The sequence below is a fragment of the Zootoca vivipara genome, chromosome 2, assembly GCF_963506605.1.
Source record: "Zootoca vivipara chromosome 2, rZooViv1.1, whole genome shotgun sequence".
Lineage (NCBI taxonomy): Eukaryota > Metazoa > Chordata > Lepidosauria > Squamata > Lacertidae > Zootoca > Zootoca vivipara.
In genome coordinates, this window is record NC_083277.1 from 50,435,525 (window position 1) to 50,449,477 (window position 13,953).

Below are 13,953 nucleotides of genomic sequence, written 5' to 3' on the forward strand. Positions count from 1 at the left end.
GCACATACAATTCAGAATGTTGTATGCTGCAAAGCAATTCAGTTGAACAATTATCCTAACAATACTGTTTGTTGAGCACTTGACCTTCCTGTGGCTTTTTTATGATTTCCCTTGCCTCCTTGTAACCCAACACCACCTCCCAAGCTATTTTGAGGGATCTCCTGACCCTCCAGCACAGACTAGGGAGTGGGGTGGGGGCTGCAGGAGAGACTGTGTATTGGAGGGGATTCCACTCTCAGAAGGCTCAAACAGGCTTCCATCAGTAGAGGGACGCTAACTGTATATAATCCACTGCTTTCAAATGCAAGAGGTGAAAAAAGAGCACAGGGCCACAAAGGGGTGATGCTGCCATGTTATTGACATGTCGTGTTACTGAACTCAGCAACATTACTCCGGAAGGGAGAGTTAGGTAATGCTGGGGCTTACATAATCAGAAATTGAGTAAGTTACACAGACACATTCAAGAAAGTCCTGCATGCTGCTACAACCTCCCACGCTTGTCAAGGGTCACTACATTTTGAAATACGACGAAACAGAGGACAAACATCGGTTGTAGTCAGTAAAAGTCCATTCTTCCCAGAAAAATCATTTTTTTATCAATGCAGGCAGAAGTTCTATCAGTGACAAAGTTCAGGGTCTTGGGCAAAGGATGGCATCAGTCCTAGAGGATGTTAGATTTGCCAGCCACTATGTGTACCCAGACACGTCCTGCAACATTGTTTAGTTTAGCAGATATATTTCTATCCTGCCTTTCAACGGAACATTTTGGGAGTGGCTTAGAAAACAAGCAAAGCATTAGCAGAAATGAAACAGTGCAAGTTATGGTTCCTTAAAAGGATGGGACGCACACCTCCCAAATAAAAATGGTTTTGACATGGCACCTAAATCTCATAGGAAGGATGCACCTGGTAAACTGCCCTGGAGTGGGCATTCCAAAACCAAACCACTAGTGCAAATTAACTGGAAGCATGTCCAGCCTTTAGTCACTGCCAGCAGGACAACAGAATAAAGAGACTTGCCCTATGACTTCAATTACCTGGTGAGTCTTTATGTAAGCAAGTGGTCCTTGTGATACAATATATTTCAAGGATGAAACTAACACTTTCAAGTTTGCCCAGAAACATATGCTAGGGATTCAGTTTTAAAGCTGGTGATGTTCTAAGAACAACATATGCCCTTTCATTTTTCTATTGCAGAATAAATTTGTACATGGTGTGGATGTCAGTTGTTCACTGTCCTGAAATGTTGGTTGTGAGTCGAGGCCCTGCTCCCAGCTTTGTGATGTAATAAGACACATGGGACAAGTATTTTAGATTAATGGGCTAAAAAAGGCCCCAGCTTTATTGGTTACAGAATGTGAGTGGTATTGGCTTAGGCCATGGGTAGGCAAACTAAGGCCCAGGGACTGGATCCGGCCTAATAGCTGTCTAAATCCAGCCTGTGGACGGTCCGGGAATCAGCGTGTTTTTACATGAGTAGAATGTGTCCTAATGCATCTCTGGGTTATTTGTGGGGCATAGGAATTTGTTCATTTCCCCCCAAAAATATAGTCCGGCCCCCTATAAGGTCTGAGGGACAGTGGACAGGCCCCCTGCTGAAAATGTTTGCTGACCCCTGGCTTAGGCATTGGATCCGAACAGACTATACTTTACTCCTGCCCGCTCCGCAGGGTTAACAACCTGTAGGGGGAACTTGTTGATGCAAATAAACTGGAAGCTTTCCCCTAGAATCACCGGAGGGTCGCGCCATGGCCTAGCTCTAAGGAGCATCGAAGGAGGCAAAGCAAAATTACCAACTACTTTCCTCAAAAAGACCTGAGCAAGAGAGCCCAGAGTGAGGCATTTTAGATGAGGTTATTCCCCTGCCATCTACTGTGCTGGACTGGTCAGTACAGCTCAAGGAGTTGCGAATAGACCATGAGAGTACAAACCATTCAATAAGTCTGGCCCAAGAACTGCCTTAGCAGAGAATGTCACAAAGGTTAATACAACTAACATTTCTGAAGCAATATTACAAAAGCCACCGCCGGAACCCAAAAAAAATCACCGAAGCCACTGGCCTAACGCTAAAGATAACAGAATAAAAGCTCGGGGTGATTACCTCCAGGAGCAAATTCTTCAGATTTGCACAGATCTTCCAAAATGGAGCCGTTTGAGATCGAGGTTTGACTGTATACTGTATACATGTTATCAAATTTTCTTTATGGAATTATTATTTTAAAAAACATTATTATATTCTGTGATTTACATTCTGCAAAGTTTTATAGACTTTTTTTTATAGACCAAAGAAAGTTTTAAGGACTTTCTTAAAACTACAGGAAAGGGAGAAGCCACTCATATATTTTTGGTATCTATGAAAGGCTTGCAGGCATATTGGGTAGAACACAGATGTCCCATTCACTTGCTTGATAAGGTTGGTGACGTTGGCCGGATGGGGGATGTTCTGTTTCAAGAATATTGTTCTGATTCAGTGGGTAAATATTAGGCTTCATCAGTCCACAAACTCCCTCAGACGTTAGTTGTTCATTAACTCTCTCGTATAAAAGACCTCACTTCTGGGGATTTGTCACATCCAAAATGGAAAGGCATTTTTTGATCACTTGGCTGTTTTTTTCTTCATTACAAGTATTTGTGGAACCTGCGGCACCTGAGGTAATTGTCCCTTTTTTTTAATTAGACATGTCTCGTTTACATATTGGGAAAATGTACATGAATTTGCAATATCCAATTTTAAAAAATAACTTAGTTTCATGTGGGGTTTGAGGTGATGGCACGTAATGGGAAGTCCTTATTTTTGGGCAGCAGATTTCCATGGCTACTTTTCCTGACCATGCACTATTCACATCAGTAGACTACTCATGGGAGCAATTAAATACCCAAGGAAGCTAGTCAAGGTAATCATACACTGAATATACAGGTTAGTAGTGAATGCAGTTTGGTAACCTGAAAAAAGAGGGGGAGGGGAATCTAATTCATGTATGATTTTAACCTTAATTAAGTTAATTAACTTAATCAATTAAACTGGTTGTCTTAAATACTTATGGGAGTATATAAACTACTAATTTAATTTATAATCTGGGAGGATGCATAACTCCGTGTTAGAGTATCTGCTTTGCATGCCAAAGGTTCCAGGTTCACTAGAGAGCCTGCCAGTCAGTGTAGGACAACAGTGGGCTAGGTGGACTTATGATTCTGACCAGTGGCGTAGTGGAGGGGGGGGTTAGGGTAGGGACATGAACATCATCTGTCAGAGTGGAAGCCTAATTAATGGACTCTCTCCTTGCTCTGACAACTAAATGAGTTGATCAAATCTTGCTCTCTCTACAACATGGGTGTCAAACACAAGGCCCGGGGGCCAAATCCGGCCCGCCAGACCTCGTCATGTGGCCCGCCGAGCGCCCCAGCCAGCGGGACCCAGCAGCGGGACCTTGCTGCTGAAGCGCCGCACCGACAAAGCGCCGACAAACAGCTGGGGCCTGGGGGGGGTAGAAAGGCGGCCGGAGCAGCGCTGCGTGGAGCACCCCGAGCCACAGCAGGAGAAGGAGGAGGCAGCTTGCTGGGTCAGCACCCAGCAGCGCCGCACGGAGAGTCCTGAGCCTCTGCAACGCAGCAGTGCTCTGTAGCACTTTGAATCCTCCTCCTGCCACGGCTCGGTGCCTGGAAACAGTTGCTGCTGCTGCTGCTGAAGCACAGACAAAGCACCCAGCAGCGCCGCGTGGAGGAGGAGGAGGATTCAAAGTGCTACAGAGCACTGCTGCATCCCAGAGGCTTGGGACTCTCCATACGGCGCTGCCGGGCACCGACCCGGCAAGCCGCCTCCTCCTCCTCCTCTTGCCTCACCTCCTCCTCCTCCTGCCGCGGCTCAGCCTCATGAACGTGAGCTCAGCAGCGGCTCAGCCTCACGAACGTGCAACTCTGAGGCTTTACGCACGTCTCCTAAAACGGACACCCGCTGCCTCATGCTGCACGGGAAATGCTTTTTGCCCCTGGGTCCCTTCACACTCTTTTCTGGCGCTGAATCAAGGCGGCGGCCCCCCCTTCCCTTTCTTTCTTCCTCTCTCTCGTTCTTATTCTTTCTTTCCCTCTCCTTCCTTCCTTCTTTATCTCTGTCTTCTCTTCCTCTTTCTTTTTCTTTCCTTCTTTATTCCCTTCCTTCTTCTCTGTCTTCTCTCCCTCTTTCTTTTTCTTTCCTTCTTTATTCCCTTCCTTATTTCCTACTCTTCTTTCTCTCCTCTCTTTCCTTCCTTCATCTCTCCCTCCCACTCCCTCTTTTCTTCCTTCCTCCCTCCCTCCCCTCCCCTCCCTCTCCCTCTCCTCAGAAACATAGGAGGCTGCTTTATACTTCTGGCCCTTAAACCCTGGAACCAGGAGAACAGCTCCAGTGAGTCAACCTCAGCCAGTCCCTTTGGTGAAGGGTGGTGGCTCACTGGCAGAACATCTGTCCTGCATGCAGAAGGACCCCAGCATCTCCAGGTACCAGTAGCTCTGCAAAGTTCCTGCATGAAACCCTAGCGAGCCTCCACCACCCAGTGCAGTTACCAAAAATCATTTTTCAATAAATTGCACAATAATTGTACATTTGAATATCTACTTGCCATTATTCTGACTATGTTAGTCTTTATGTTAGTCCTACAGATACAACCGGCCCTTTGAGGGTGACCAAACTGCTGATGCGGCCCCCGATGAATTTGAGTTTGACACCCCTGCTCTACAATAATACATTTGGTGAGGAAGACATTTGTCTGAATTCAGAGAATCTTTTCCTCTTCTTCTCTAGAATGCCATCGAAATCTACAGCCTGCATGTGGACTGCAAAGTTACCTCACGTTATGCCCACACAGTAATCACCAGCAGAGTTGTCAACAGAGCGAATGAATCCAAGGAGGCTCTTTTTGAAGTGGAGTTACCCAAGTCAGCTTTCATCACAAACTTTAGCATGTAAGGCTTTGTAAGCTTGTGTCTGGGGCCTCTTAAAGGTTAGAGGGCTTGCTCCAGCTGAGCTATTCTGTGAATGGAAGGGCTTCTTCCATCTGAGGAAGTGAGTTGCAACCAGTAAGCGGTTCCAGTGCCATCAACTGAATGTCCCAATGAGTGGAAGGAGGAGGCAATTTCCACCTTTTAATTTATAAAAGCAGAATCTTACTGGAATTGAATTCACCTTCCCCCAACAGCCCCAACATCACCTCCCACATGGTTCTGAAGGGTCCCCCAACTCCAGAGCAGTTTTTTGGGGAGGAATAGGTGGGCTGCATAAGAGGATATGTTCGCCTCCTAATGATTTTAACTGTTCAAAACACTGTTTGTTAAGGACAATAGATGGAGTAACATATCCTGGAATAATCAAGGAGAAGAAATCTGCACAAGATCAGTATGACACTGCGGTTTCACGAGGACAAAGTGCTGGACTTGTCAAGTAAGCAACTCCCCCCGCTGCCGCCATTCCAGTCATGGGTAAAGCCATAGAGGGGATAGAAGTGTATCCTCCTCCTCATTCTTTGGCGATCACTCATAGCCGAGTAAGATTGTCTTCCATAAATACAGTCCATAAGTGACTGTGGAGGCCAATTCTGGATCCACACGTCCTTCCACAGTGGGGACATTGGTTTCCGGGCAGGAGTTGATCACGGTGTGGATTTGCCAAGCGTGCCTTCCTCTTAGCACGTTTCTCCCTTGCGTCCTGAGTTCAAGTGTCTTCAAAGCCCATGACAACTTTGGTAAAGGCTGTTCTCCAACTGGAGCGCTCGCAGGCCAGTGTTTCCCAGTTGTCAGTGTTTATACTACTTATTGTTCCTGTTCAGTATCCTCTGTTTGGATCATCCCTTTCAGATTAGCTCCAACATTAAGCATGAATGTGTACAATTATTTAGATGTGCTTCCTTCCATTCTTTGGCTTCTTGAGATTTAACTTAAAAGAATTAGAACGAGTGTCAAATGGGTTTAAAAAAACAGCACACGTCAATTACATGGTTGGCTAAAGTCTTTGGACAACATTTTATAATGGGCCAATACATTTCTTCAAAATCCAGTACCATGTGAGTTGACTTCTACTCATGCAGTGGGACTTCTCATTCTTCTTCTGCCCCTTGCTGGCCCCTTTATCTTCCAAATCACTCAAGAGTTCATTTCCCATACAAACTTGAGGATGAGCTGCCAAATTCTTGCATAAAGCCTAAATTGCTCATTTCCATTCAGATCAACTGGAAGAAAACTAGAACAGTTTCGTGTTTCAGTCAATGTTGCAGCTGCTGCCAAAGTTAACTTTGAACTCACATACGAGGAACTTCTAAAGCGAAAGCTGGGAAAATACGAACTGCTGATCAAGGTCAAGCCCAAACAACTTGTTAAACACTTTCAGGTAAATTCTTGGAAGAGGCTCTTCCTATAAATGACACCAATTGCTGGCCCCATGTTGTAGCTGAAGGTTATGACTCTGAAGCATCTTTTTATTTTCGTCAGATTGACACCCACATATTTGAACCACAAGGTATAAGTGCATTGGAAACTGAGAGCACTTTTATAACCAATGAACTGAACAATGCTCTAACAAAGGTACAGAATGAGACAAAGGTATGTATTACATGGACTAAAAGACTTAACATGCTTGTAAAAAAAATGAACCACCAGCCCTCCTGTGCTAGCTTGACTGATTGTTTGCTTTTGTGGCTCATTTTTAGGCCCACATTTCATTTAAACCAACCATAGATCAACAAAGAAAAACCCCTGGGCTGGATGACACACTCCTTGACGGAGATTTTCTCATACGTTATGATGTTAAAAGGAGTGAGACTGCAGGTGATATACAGGTAAAAGATTACTGAGAATTCAGAATAATAGGAACCACTTAGCTAAATTCAGGGGGGGGGGGGAGAATAGGAAAAGACCTATTTACAAATTGTACAATCTTAGTTTCAGGCAGCAATCCCTAAACTTTTGTTTGAAAAAGAACCAGAACTCAATTGTTGCATAATCTTCTTCCTGAGATTTAGACATTAGTCAGTTTTCTATGTTCTTTAGTAAGAAAGAGAAGAGGAACTTCCTTTAGAGTTAGACAAACAGTTGTTGGCTTCTCATTTTCCTAGTCTTCATGTAGTCTAAGGACACCCCTACAGTAATTTCACCACAGAAAACTAACTGCAATGGCAAAGGGTCTCTAATCTCTAATTTTATCTCTAGGGACACAAACCTGTTGGCATACCAGTAAAGCAGGAAATGTCTCCCTTTAAAATGTCCTTCCTAATTTTTCCACTTCCCCTGGCATAGAAAAAGACCACATTTGGTAAATTATAAAAATGGTTTATATGCCTGTTGTCTTTGTCCATGGAGTTTTCTTGGCAGGGATACTGGAGTGGCTTGCCAGTTTCTGCTCCAGGTGGATCATGTTTGGTCAAAACTCTCCACTATGACCTGTCCATCTTGGGTGGCCCTGCTCATAGCTTCTCTGAGTTATTCAAGCCCCTTCGCCATGACAAGGCAGTGATCCATGAAGGAGGAGACTCTTGAGAGTCCCATGGACTGCAAGAAGATCAAACCTATCCATTCTGAAGGAAATCAGCTCTGAGTGCTCACTGGAAGGACAGATCCTGAAGCTGAGGCTCCAATACTTTGGCCACCTCATGAGAAGAGAAGACTCCCTGGAAAAGACCCTGATGTTGGGAAAGATGGAGGGCACAAGGAGAAGGAGACGACAGAGGATGAGATGGTTGGACAGTGTTCTCGAAGCTATGAACATGAGTTTGACCAAACTGCGGGAGGCAGTGCAAGACAGGAGTGCCTGGCGTGCTCTGGTCCATGGGGTCACGAAGAGTCGGAAATGACTAAACAACAACAGCAACAAAAATGGTTTGCTTACAAACTCTCCTTGGGTCAAATAAATGTGCTTTACCATACAACATTCAGAAAAGTTGCAAAGGCAGCAAAATGAAGCTTGGTTACAAAATGGTAAAAGTTCCTAAACTATTGGTATAGGAAAACATTTGTTTCAGACTCCATACTTGTCTCAAACAAAAGATGCTGCAGTTCAGAGCTCCTCCCACACCCATGTTCACATGTAGGCTGAGGGAACAAAAGCTTGGTTACCTATTTCCTTCCAAGGTGAGAGGAAGTTACGTGGGTTAAACCTGCTAGGACAGGTTACTCTATGACCTTAACCCCTTCATGAATTGATTAGATTCAATCATGCTGGTTATATGAGGCGGGATTAGCCTACATTTAAAGGGTTGGTTGTACTGCTCATACAGTGGGTTTTTGTGCACATGATATAGTTGAATTGACATGTGGTCATAAGAAAGCAAGAACATAAGAAAAAACCTGCTGGAGCAGGCCAATGGTCCATCTAGTCTAGCTTTCTATTCTCACCGTGGCTGAACAGTTGCCTGTGGGAAACCAGCAAGCAGGATTCGTGCGCAAGAACACTCTTCCCTCCTGTGGTTTCTGGCATTCTGCCATTCTGGAGCCGTGGAGGCAGAAAATAGCCATTGTGGCCATCAATAGCCTTATCCTCTATGAAGTTGTCTAATCCTCTTTTAAAAGCATCCAAGTGGGTGGCCATCACGGCTTCCCATGGGAGCAAGTTCCATCATTTGACTATACGCTATGTGAAGAAGTAGGTTTTTTTAATCCACCCTGATCTTCAACTTCATTGGATATTGAGAAGCTCTACTCCATGCAAATTATTATGCACCTTAACTAATTTTAATTCCACTATTTTATACGCTGCTGTGTTGAGATATGAATGTGTAATACATTAATACCACTTATTTTGTTTTCAGATTGTTAATGGATATTTTGTGCATTATTTTGCGCCTAGCCAAATGCCAGCATTTCCCAAAAATGTGGTCTTTGTCATAGACAAGAGTGGATCTATGGGTGGCAAGAAAATACAGCAGGTAATTTGTTTCCAGATAGAAAAGGTTCTGGTGTTTGTGCCATGCTAACTCAACTGTATGTTAATTACCAGTGACAATAGCAGTATCTCTTTGACAATCACAATGAATCTTTATGGAGTCTGCTATCCCACAGCAGGACCAACTGCTCCTTGCCCCCTTGCTCAAGGGGCAAGAGAGGTATAGCAGTGCATGGTGTGTAATGGCACATTGCCACACCTTCTCTTGACTGAATTTACTTTAGAAGACCAGCAGCAGACCATGCAAATTCTACTACAGGCTGAAACCAGCCACATATCGCCACCTTATCACAGTAAATTTCCAGGCTAATTTGCTTCCTGTCAAATCCATTTCTTTAAGAGAAGGCCACAAGCATGCTGTTAAAAGAGGACATCATCTCTTGTCTTGTTTCCCCCCCCCCTTCCAGACCATAGCACAGAATATTCAAGAGGGATATGAATGGCCTAGATTAATTAATCTTAAAATGGGAATGAAATCACAGTCACAACAAAGCAGTTGTTCTGGGACACATCTTGCCCACAGCAACTTGCACAGGCAGGGTCCTTCAACCTGCATCATGGGCTACATTTTTTCCCTACACAAAACCACTTCCATATAGGGAAAAAAGAAAAAGAAAAATACATACCGTAGTTGTTAGGCTGCAGTTCTGTGTCCACCTACTGGGGCAAAAGTTCCACTAAACCAGGGGTCAGCAACCTTTTCCACTGTCCCTCAGACCTTGTGGGGGGCCACACTATATTTTGAAGGAGAAAAATGAACGAATTCCTACGCCCCACAAATAACCCAGAGCTGCATTTTAAATAAAAGCACACATTCAACTCATGTAAAAACACCAGGCAAGCCCCACAAATAACCCAGAGATGAATTTTAAATAAAAAGACATTAAAACATGCTGATTCCCAGACCATCTGCAGGCTGGATTGAGAAGGCAATTGGGCCGCATCCGGCCTCCGGGCCTTAGGTTGCACTAAACACAGGGGGACTTCTATATGAGCAGACATGCCAAGGATTAGGCTGCTAGACCCATGCTCTGCAGAAATATTTATTTAAATACAAGTCTAATGTTAAGTTTCTGATTCTGATTCTGTGGCTGGAAATTACATTGCTTTATTACTTTCTATAGACAAAAGAGGCACTGAACAAGATTTTGGAAGACCTTAATCCTGAAGACCACTTTACCTTAGTTCTCTTTAGTGGAACTGTGACTGTATGGACTTCATCTTTGTTGCAAGCTACAGAGGAGAATGTGGAACGGGCTAAACGACACGTTGAGACCATTTCTGCTGGTGGATGTAAGTTTGTCAAATGAACAGACTTGTCAAGTTTTTCAGCAGAGTTTAATCAGGACTGCTCACTGCAGCATATTTTTTTAAAATTCATACCTAATTCTCAGGTGTTCCGTTTTTCATTCAAAAGCTTCTAATTTTTTTGCTACTCAGAAATATGACCATATTCCTCCTCTATTCCTTTATCATCATTGTTTACTTTCTCCTTTCTGTATTCAATTTCAGACTTTGCTACTAACCGTTCAGTGTATTAATTCACACTTGCAAAAGTTTAAACTTGCCTGTCTCTTGATTTTTCTTTGTGTACTTAGTGTTAAGTCATAGATTTCTACTAGTCTGTGTCTTTTTACTTTCTTTCCCCATATCCCCAGGGCAACATCTTGCCTTCGATGCAGGAGCAAATGCCCACCAAGGTGCCCCCAGCGCCTGGTTTCTAGAGCATTTTCCTAAGGCCTTGGCAAACTCCTCCAGACCTTGGCAAACTGGAACACACATAAAACATGGGCTTGGTTAAAATAAAGCCTTTGTTTGTTTGTTTGTTTATATAACAGCAACATTAAGATTGAATGAAATTAACTTGCCTGTTTCTCTTAATTCAGTTGTGAAACTTTTGACTGTTTGTGTACCCAGTGATTTCAATAACTTCACATTGATTTCTTTTGTGTTTGTCTTTGTATGTTCAAAGTTTATGGACTGGATTTCACAATATTGGAAATAAGAAATGGAATAACCGTTAACTGGCTACCTTTTCAAGATTGTCTAACTGTTGGGATGGCCCTGGCTGTCTCTCCCCCTCCATACCTTTGAAGCCTCCTCTCTAGATCTCTGAAGAACAATATAAATCTGTGGTCAAATCCACTGACCTGTTTTCTTTCCCATTACAGCAACAGATATTAATGGTGCTCTTCAGGCGGCAATAAATTCGCTGGACAAAGACACCACAGCTGAGGTATTGCCAGACCAAAGCATTTCCATGATAATTTTGCTGACAGATGGTCAACCTACTACTGGTGAGTTAGAAACAGCAAAGCCACACATTCTGCTGTTATTTTCATTTTTTTTTTTAATGCATAGTTATCAACAATTACTTTAATTAGACATGTTTTATAACTCCTTTCATACCTTGATTTACTTCAGACTCACTAGATTGTCTGAAGTTCTATCCATGAGTGTCAGATGGGGGAAAAAACAATATAGCCTTTAAAGGTAAAGGGACCCCTGACCATTAGGTCCAGTTGCGAACGACTCTGGGGTTGCAGTGCTCATCTCGCTTTACTGGCCGAGGGAGCTGGCGTACAGCTTCCTGGTCATGTGGCCAGCATGACAAAGCCGCTTCTGGCGAACCAGAGCAGCACACGGAAACGCCATTGACCTTCCCGCTGTAGCGGTACCTATTTATCTACTTGCACTTTGACGTGCTTTCGAACTGCTAGGTTGGCAGGAGCTGGGACCGAGCAACGGGAGCTCACCCCGTTGCGGGGATTCGAACCGCCGACCTTTTGATCGGCAATTCCACCTAAACATTGGGAAGAACTTCCTGACAGTAAGAGCTGTTCGACAGTGGAACTTGCTGCCAAGAGTGTGGTGGAGTCTCCTTCTTTGGAGGTGTTTAAGAGGAGGCTTGACAGCCATCTGTCCTGAGTGCTTTGATGGTGTTTCCTGCTTGGCAGGGGGTTGGACTGGATGGCCCTTGTGGTCTCTTCCACCTCTTCTATGATTCTAAGCCCTAGGATCTGCGGTATCTGGCTACAATATAGTACTCCTGCAGTTTCACAATAAGAAACAGGAAGTTCTAAATACAAAACATTTTTCTAGGTACAGAAGAAATATGTACCGGTATCAAAGTTGAACACAAATATCCAATATTTGCTTCTAAAAGTTTTTTATTTAATTGAAAAGTCAGTGGGTGTTTGTAAACTCATTAATATTTTTGATACTCCCAACATCTGCTTGTTTCTTTCAAAATGCAACATATTTAATTTTTTTCTCAGTGGCTGCAGTGTGTTCACATTGTATACCTATATATGACAGGTGAAACAAACATTGATAGGATTCAAAGAAACATACGGGGTGCTAATAATGGAAAATACTTCATCTACTGCCTTGGCTTTGGATTTGACGTCAGCTACACATTTTTGGAGAAGATGGCTTTAGAAAATGGAGGAGTGGCTCGCCGTATATACGAGGACTCAGATGCAGCCTTGCAGCTCCAGGTAGGGGAAGAAACAACAATCAAAACATATACATATATTTTAAATGAAGAATCTCAAAACTGTTTCCAGGTAGGCCAAAATATTTCTGTATGGAGAGGAATTCAGTGTTGTGCTATAAGGTAAAGGACCCCTGGATGGTTAAGGCCAGTCAGAGGTGACTATGGGGAGCAGCACTCATCTCGCTTTCAGGCCAAGGGAGCCGGCGTTTGTCCACACACAGCTTTCCGGGTTATGTGGCCAGCATGATAAACCTCTCCTGGCACAATGGAACACCATGACAAGTCAGAGCACACAGAAACGCCGTTTCCTTCCTGCCCCAGCAGTACCTATTTATCTACTTGCACTGGTGTGATTTTGAACTGCTAGGTTGGCAGGAGGTGGGATACAGCAACAGTAGCTCACCCCATCACAGGGATTCGAACCGCCAACCTTCTGATTGGCAAGCCCACGTGGCTCAGTGGTTTAGACCATGGCGCCACCTGCATCCCTTGTTGTGCTATGGCAAACATTCTGTCAACACAGAGCCTTTTAGCTCTCCCCTCTGCTTCCTATGCATGCTGTTCTGGCGGTTCTCCTGACCACCCCAGAGCCTATTTTGGAGGGTGTGGGGGCACATGGAGGAAGGAGAGTGGGGAAGAGTCCCATCGCATTAACAGAAGTATTTGTGCAGGTTTCTGCCAATAGAACCAATTACTTGAATTCGGCCTATATTTTTTAGACTGGCACAATAGATTTGTTCCTATGGTTACCTTTTCTGTCTGTCTCATTCAAGGGCTTTTATCACGAGGTAGCTATGCCTATCCTGAAAGAGATTGAAATGAAGTACCCAGACAATGCCGTACTGGAAATAACTCAGAATAATTTCAAGCTGCTCTTTGATGGCTCTGAAATTGTTGTAGCTGGAAAGCTCGGCAATGATGTTGATGATCTTCCTGTGGAAATTAAGGCTAAAGCAGTAAGTACTGAGTTAAAAAAAAATGGCTTCTTTTGTATGGACAACTTTGGGCTGCATAGTCATTTTTCTGTCTCCAACATTCTGTGGTACATTCGGCTTTGAAACTAAAAAATCTATGCTTTTCATTTTATGATTTTTTTAAAGTATTTGAAATTCTTTAAGGGAAAAGAAATGCTCCATCCAAATATCCCAGGGAGGTTCACAATAGAAAAATATGAAATGAGAATACAAAATACATAATTGTTTTATTATGTATAAAATCAAACCAATGATGCTCCCTCCCACAAACACATTTTAGAAGCCATAGGAGGTTATTCAGCCGAATGCCTGTTGAAAAGAAACGTTTTTGCCTGGTGCCTAAATATATGCAACTAGGGGCGTAGCAGGGAGGTGGCAGAAAGGGCAATCGCTCCAGGCACATTGGGGTGGGGGCTGCTCCAGCCTCCCTCCCTGAGCCAGCCCTGAACTGCTTTGCAAGACCCCTCAGGGAGGGCAGCATGAGGGGGACATGGCAGCCATGCACCCTCGGATCCCAGCCTCTCCAGCGAAAACATGAGCTCACAATTGTCTTCTTTCTATTGTTTTATTCATCATTTG

At 43.8% G+C, this 13,953-nt stretch overlaps 1 protein-coding gene across 1 annotated transcript in view; it reads left to right on the forward strand.

Moving 5' to 3' along the window:
- Positions 1 to 2,492: 2,492 nt before the first annotated feature.
- Positions 2,493 to 13,953, forward strand: part of LOC118080631 (inter-alpha-trypsin inhibitor heavy chain H4-like) — a 29,758-nt gene continuing 18,297 nt past the window's right edge. The window contains exons 1-11 of the mRNA XM_035106149.2: positions 2,493 to 2,651; positions 4,777 to 4,937; positions 5,308 to 5,412; positions 6,192 to 6,354; positions 6,456 to 6,566; positions 6,674 to 6,802; positions 8,768 to 8,884; positions 10,026 to 10,194; positions 11,073 to 11,198; positions 12,220 to 12,401; positions 13,174 to 13,356. Of these exons, the coding sequence (XP_034962040.2) occupies positions 2,577 to 2,651; positions 4,777 to 4,937; positions 5,308 to 5,412; positions 6,192 to 6,354; positions 6,456 to 6,566; positions 6,674 to 6,802; positions 8,768 to 8,884; positions 10,026 to 10,194; positions 11,073 to 11,198; positions 12,220 to 12,401; positions 13,174 to 13,356 (1,521 nt within the window). The 5' untranslated portion in view covers positions 2,493 to 2,576. The remainder of the gene's footprint in view (positions 2,652 to 4,776; positions 4,938 to 5,307; positions 5,413 to 6,191; positions 6,355 to 6,455; positions 6,567 to 6,673; positions 6,803 to 8,767; positions 8,885 to 10,025; positions 10,195 to 11,072; positions 11,199 to 12,219; positions 12,402 to 13,173; positions 13,357 to 13,953) is intronic.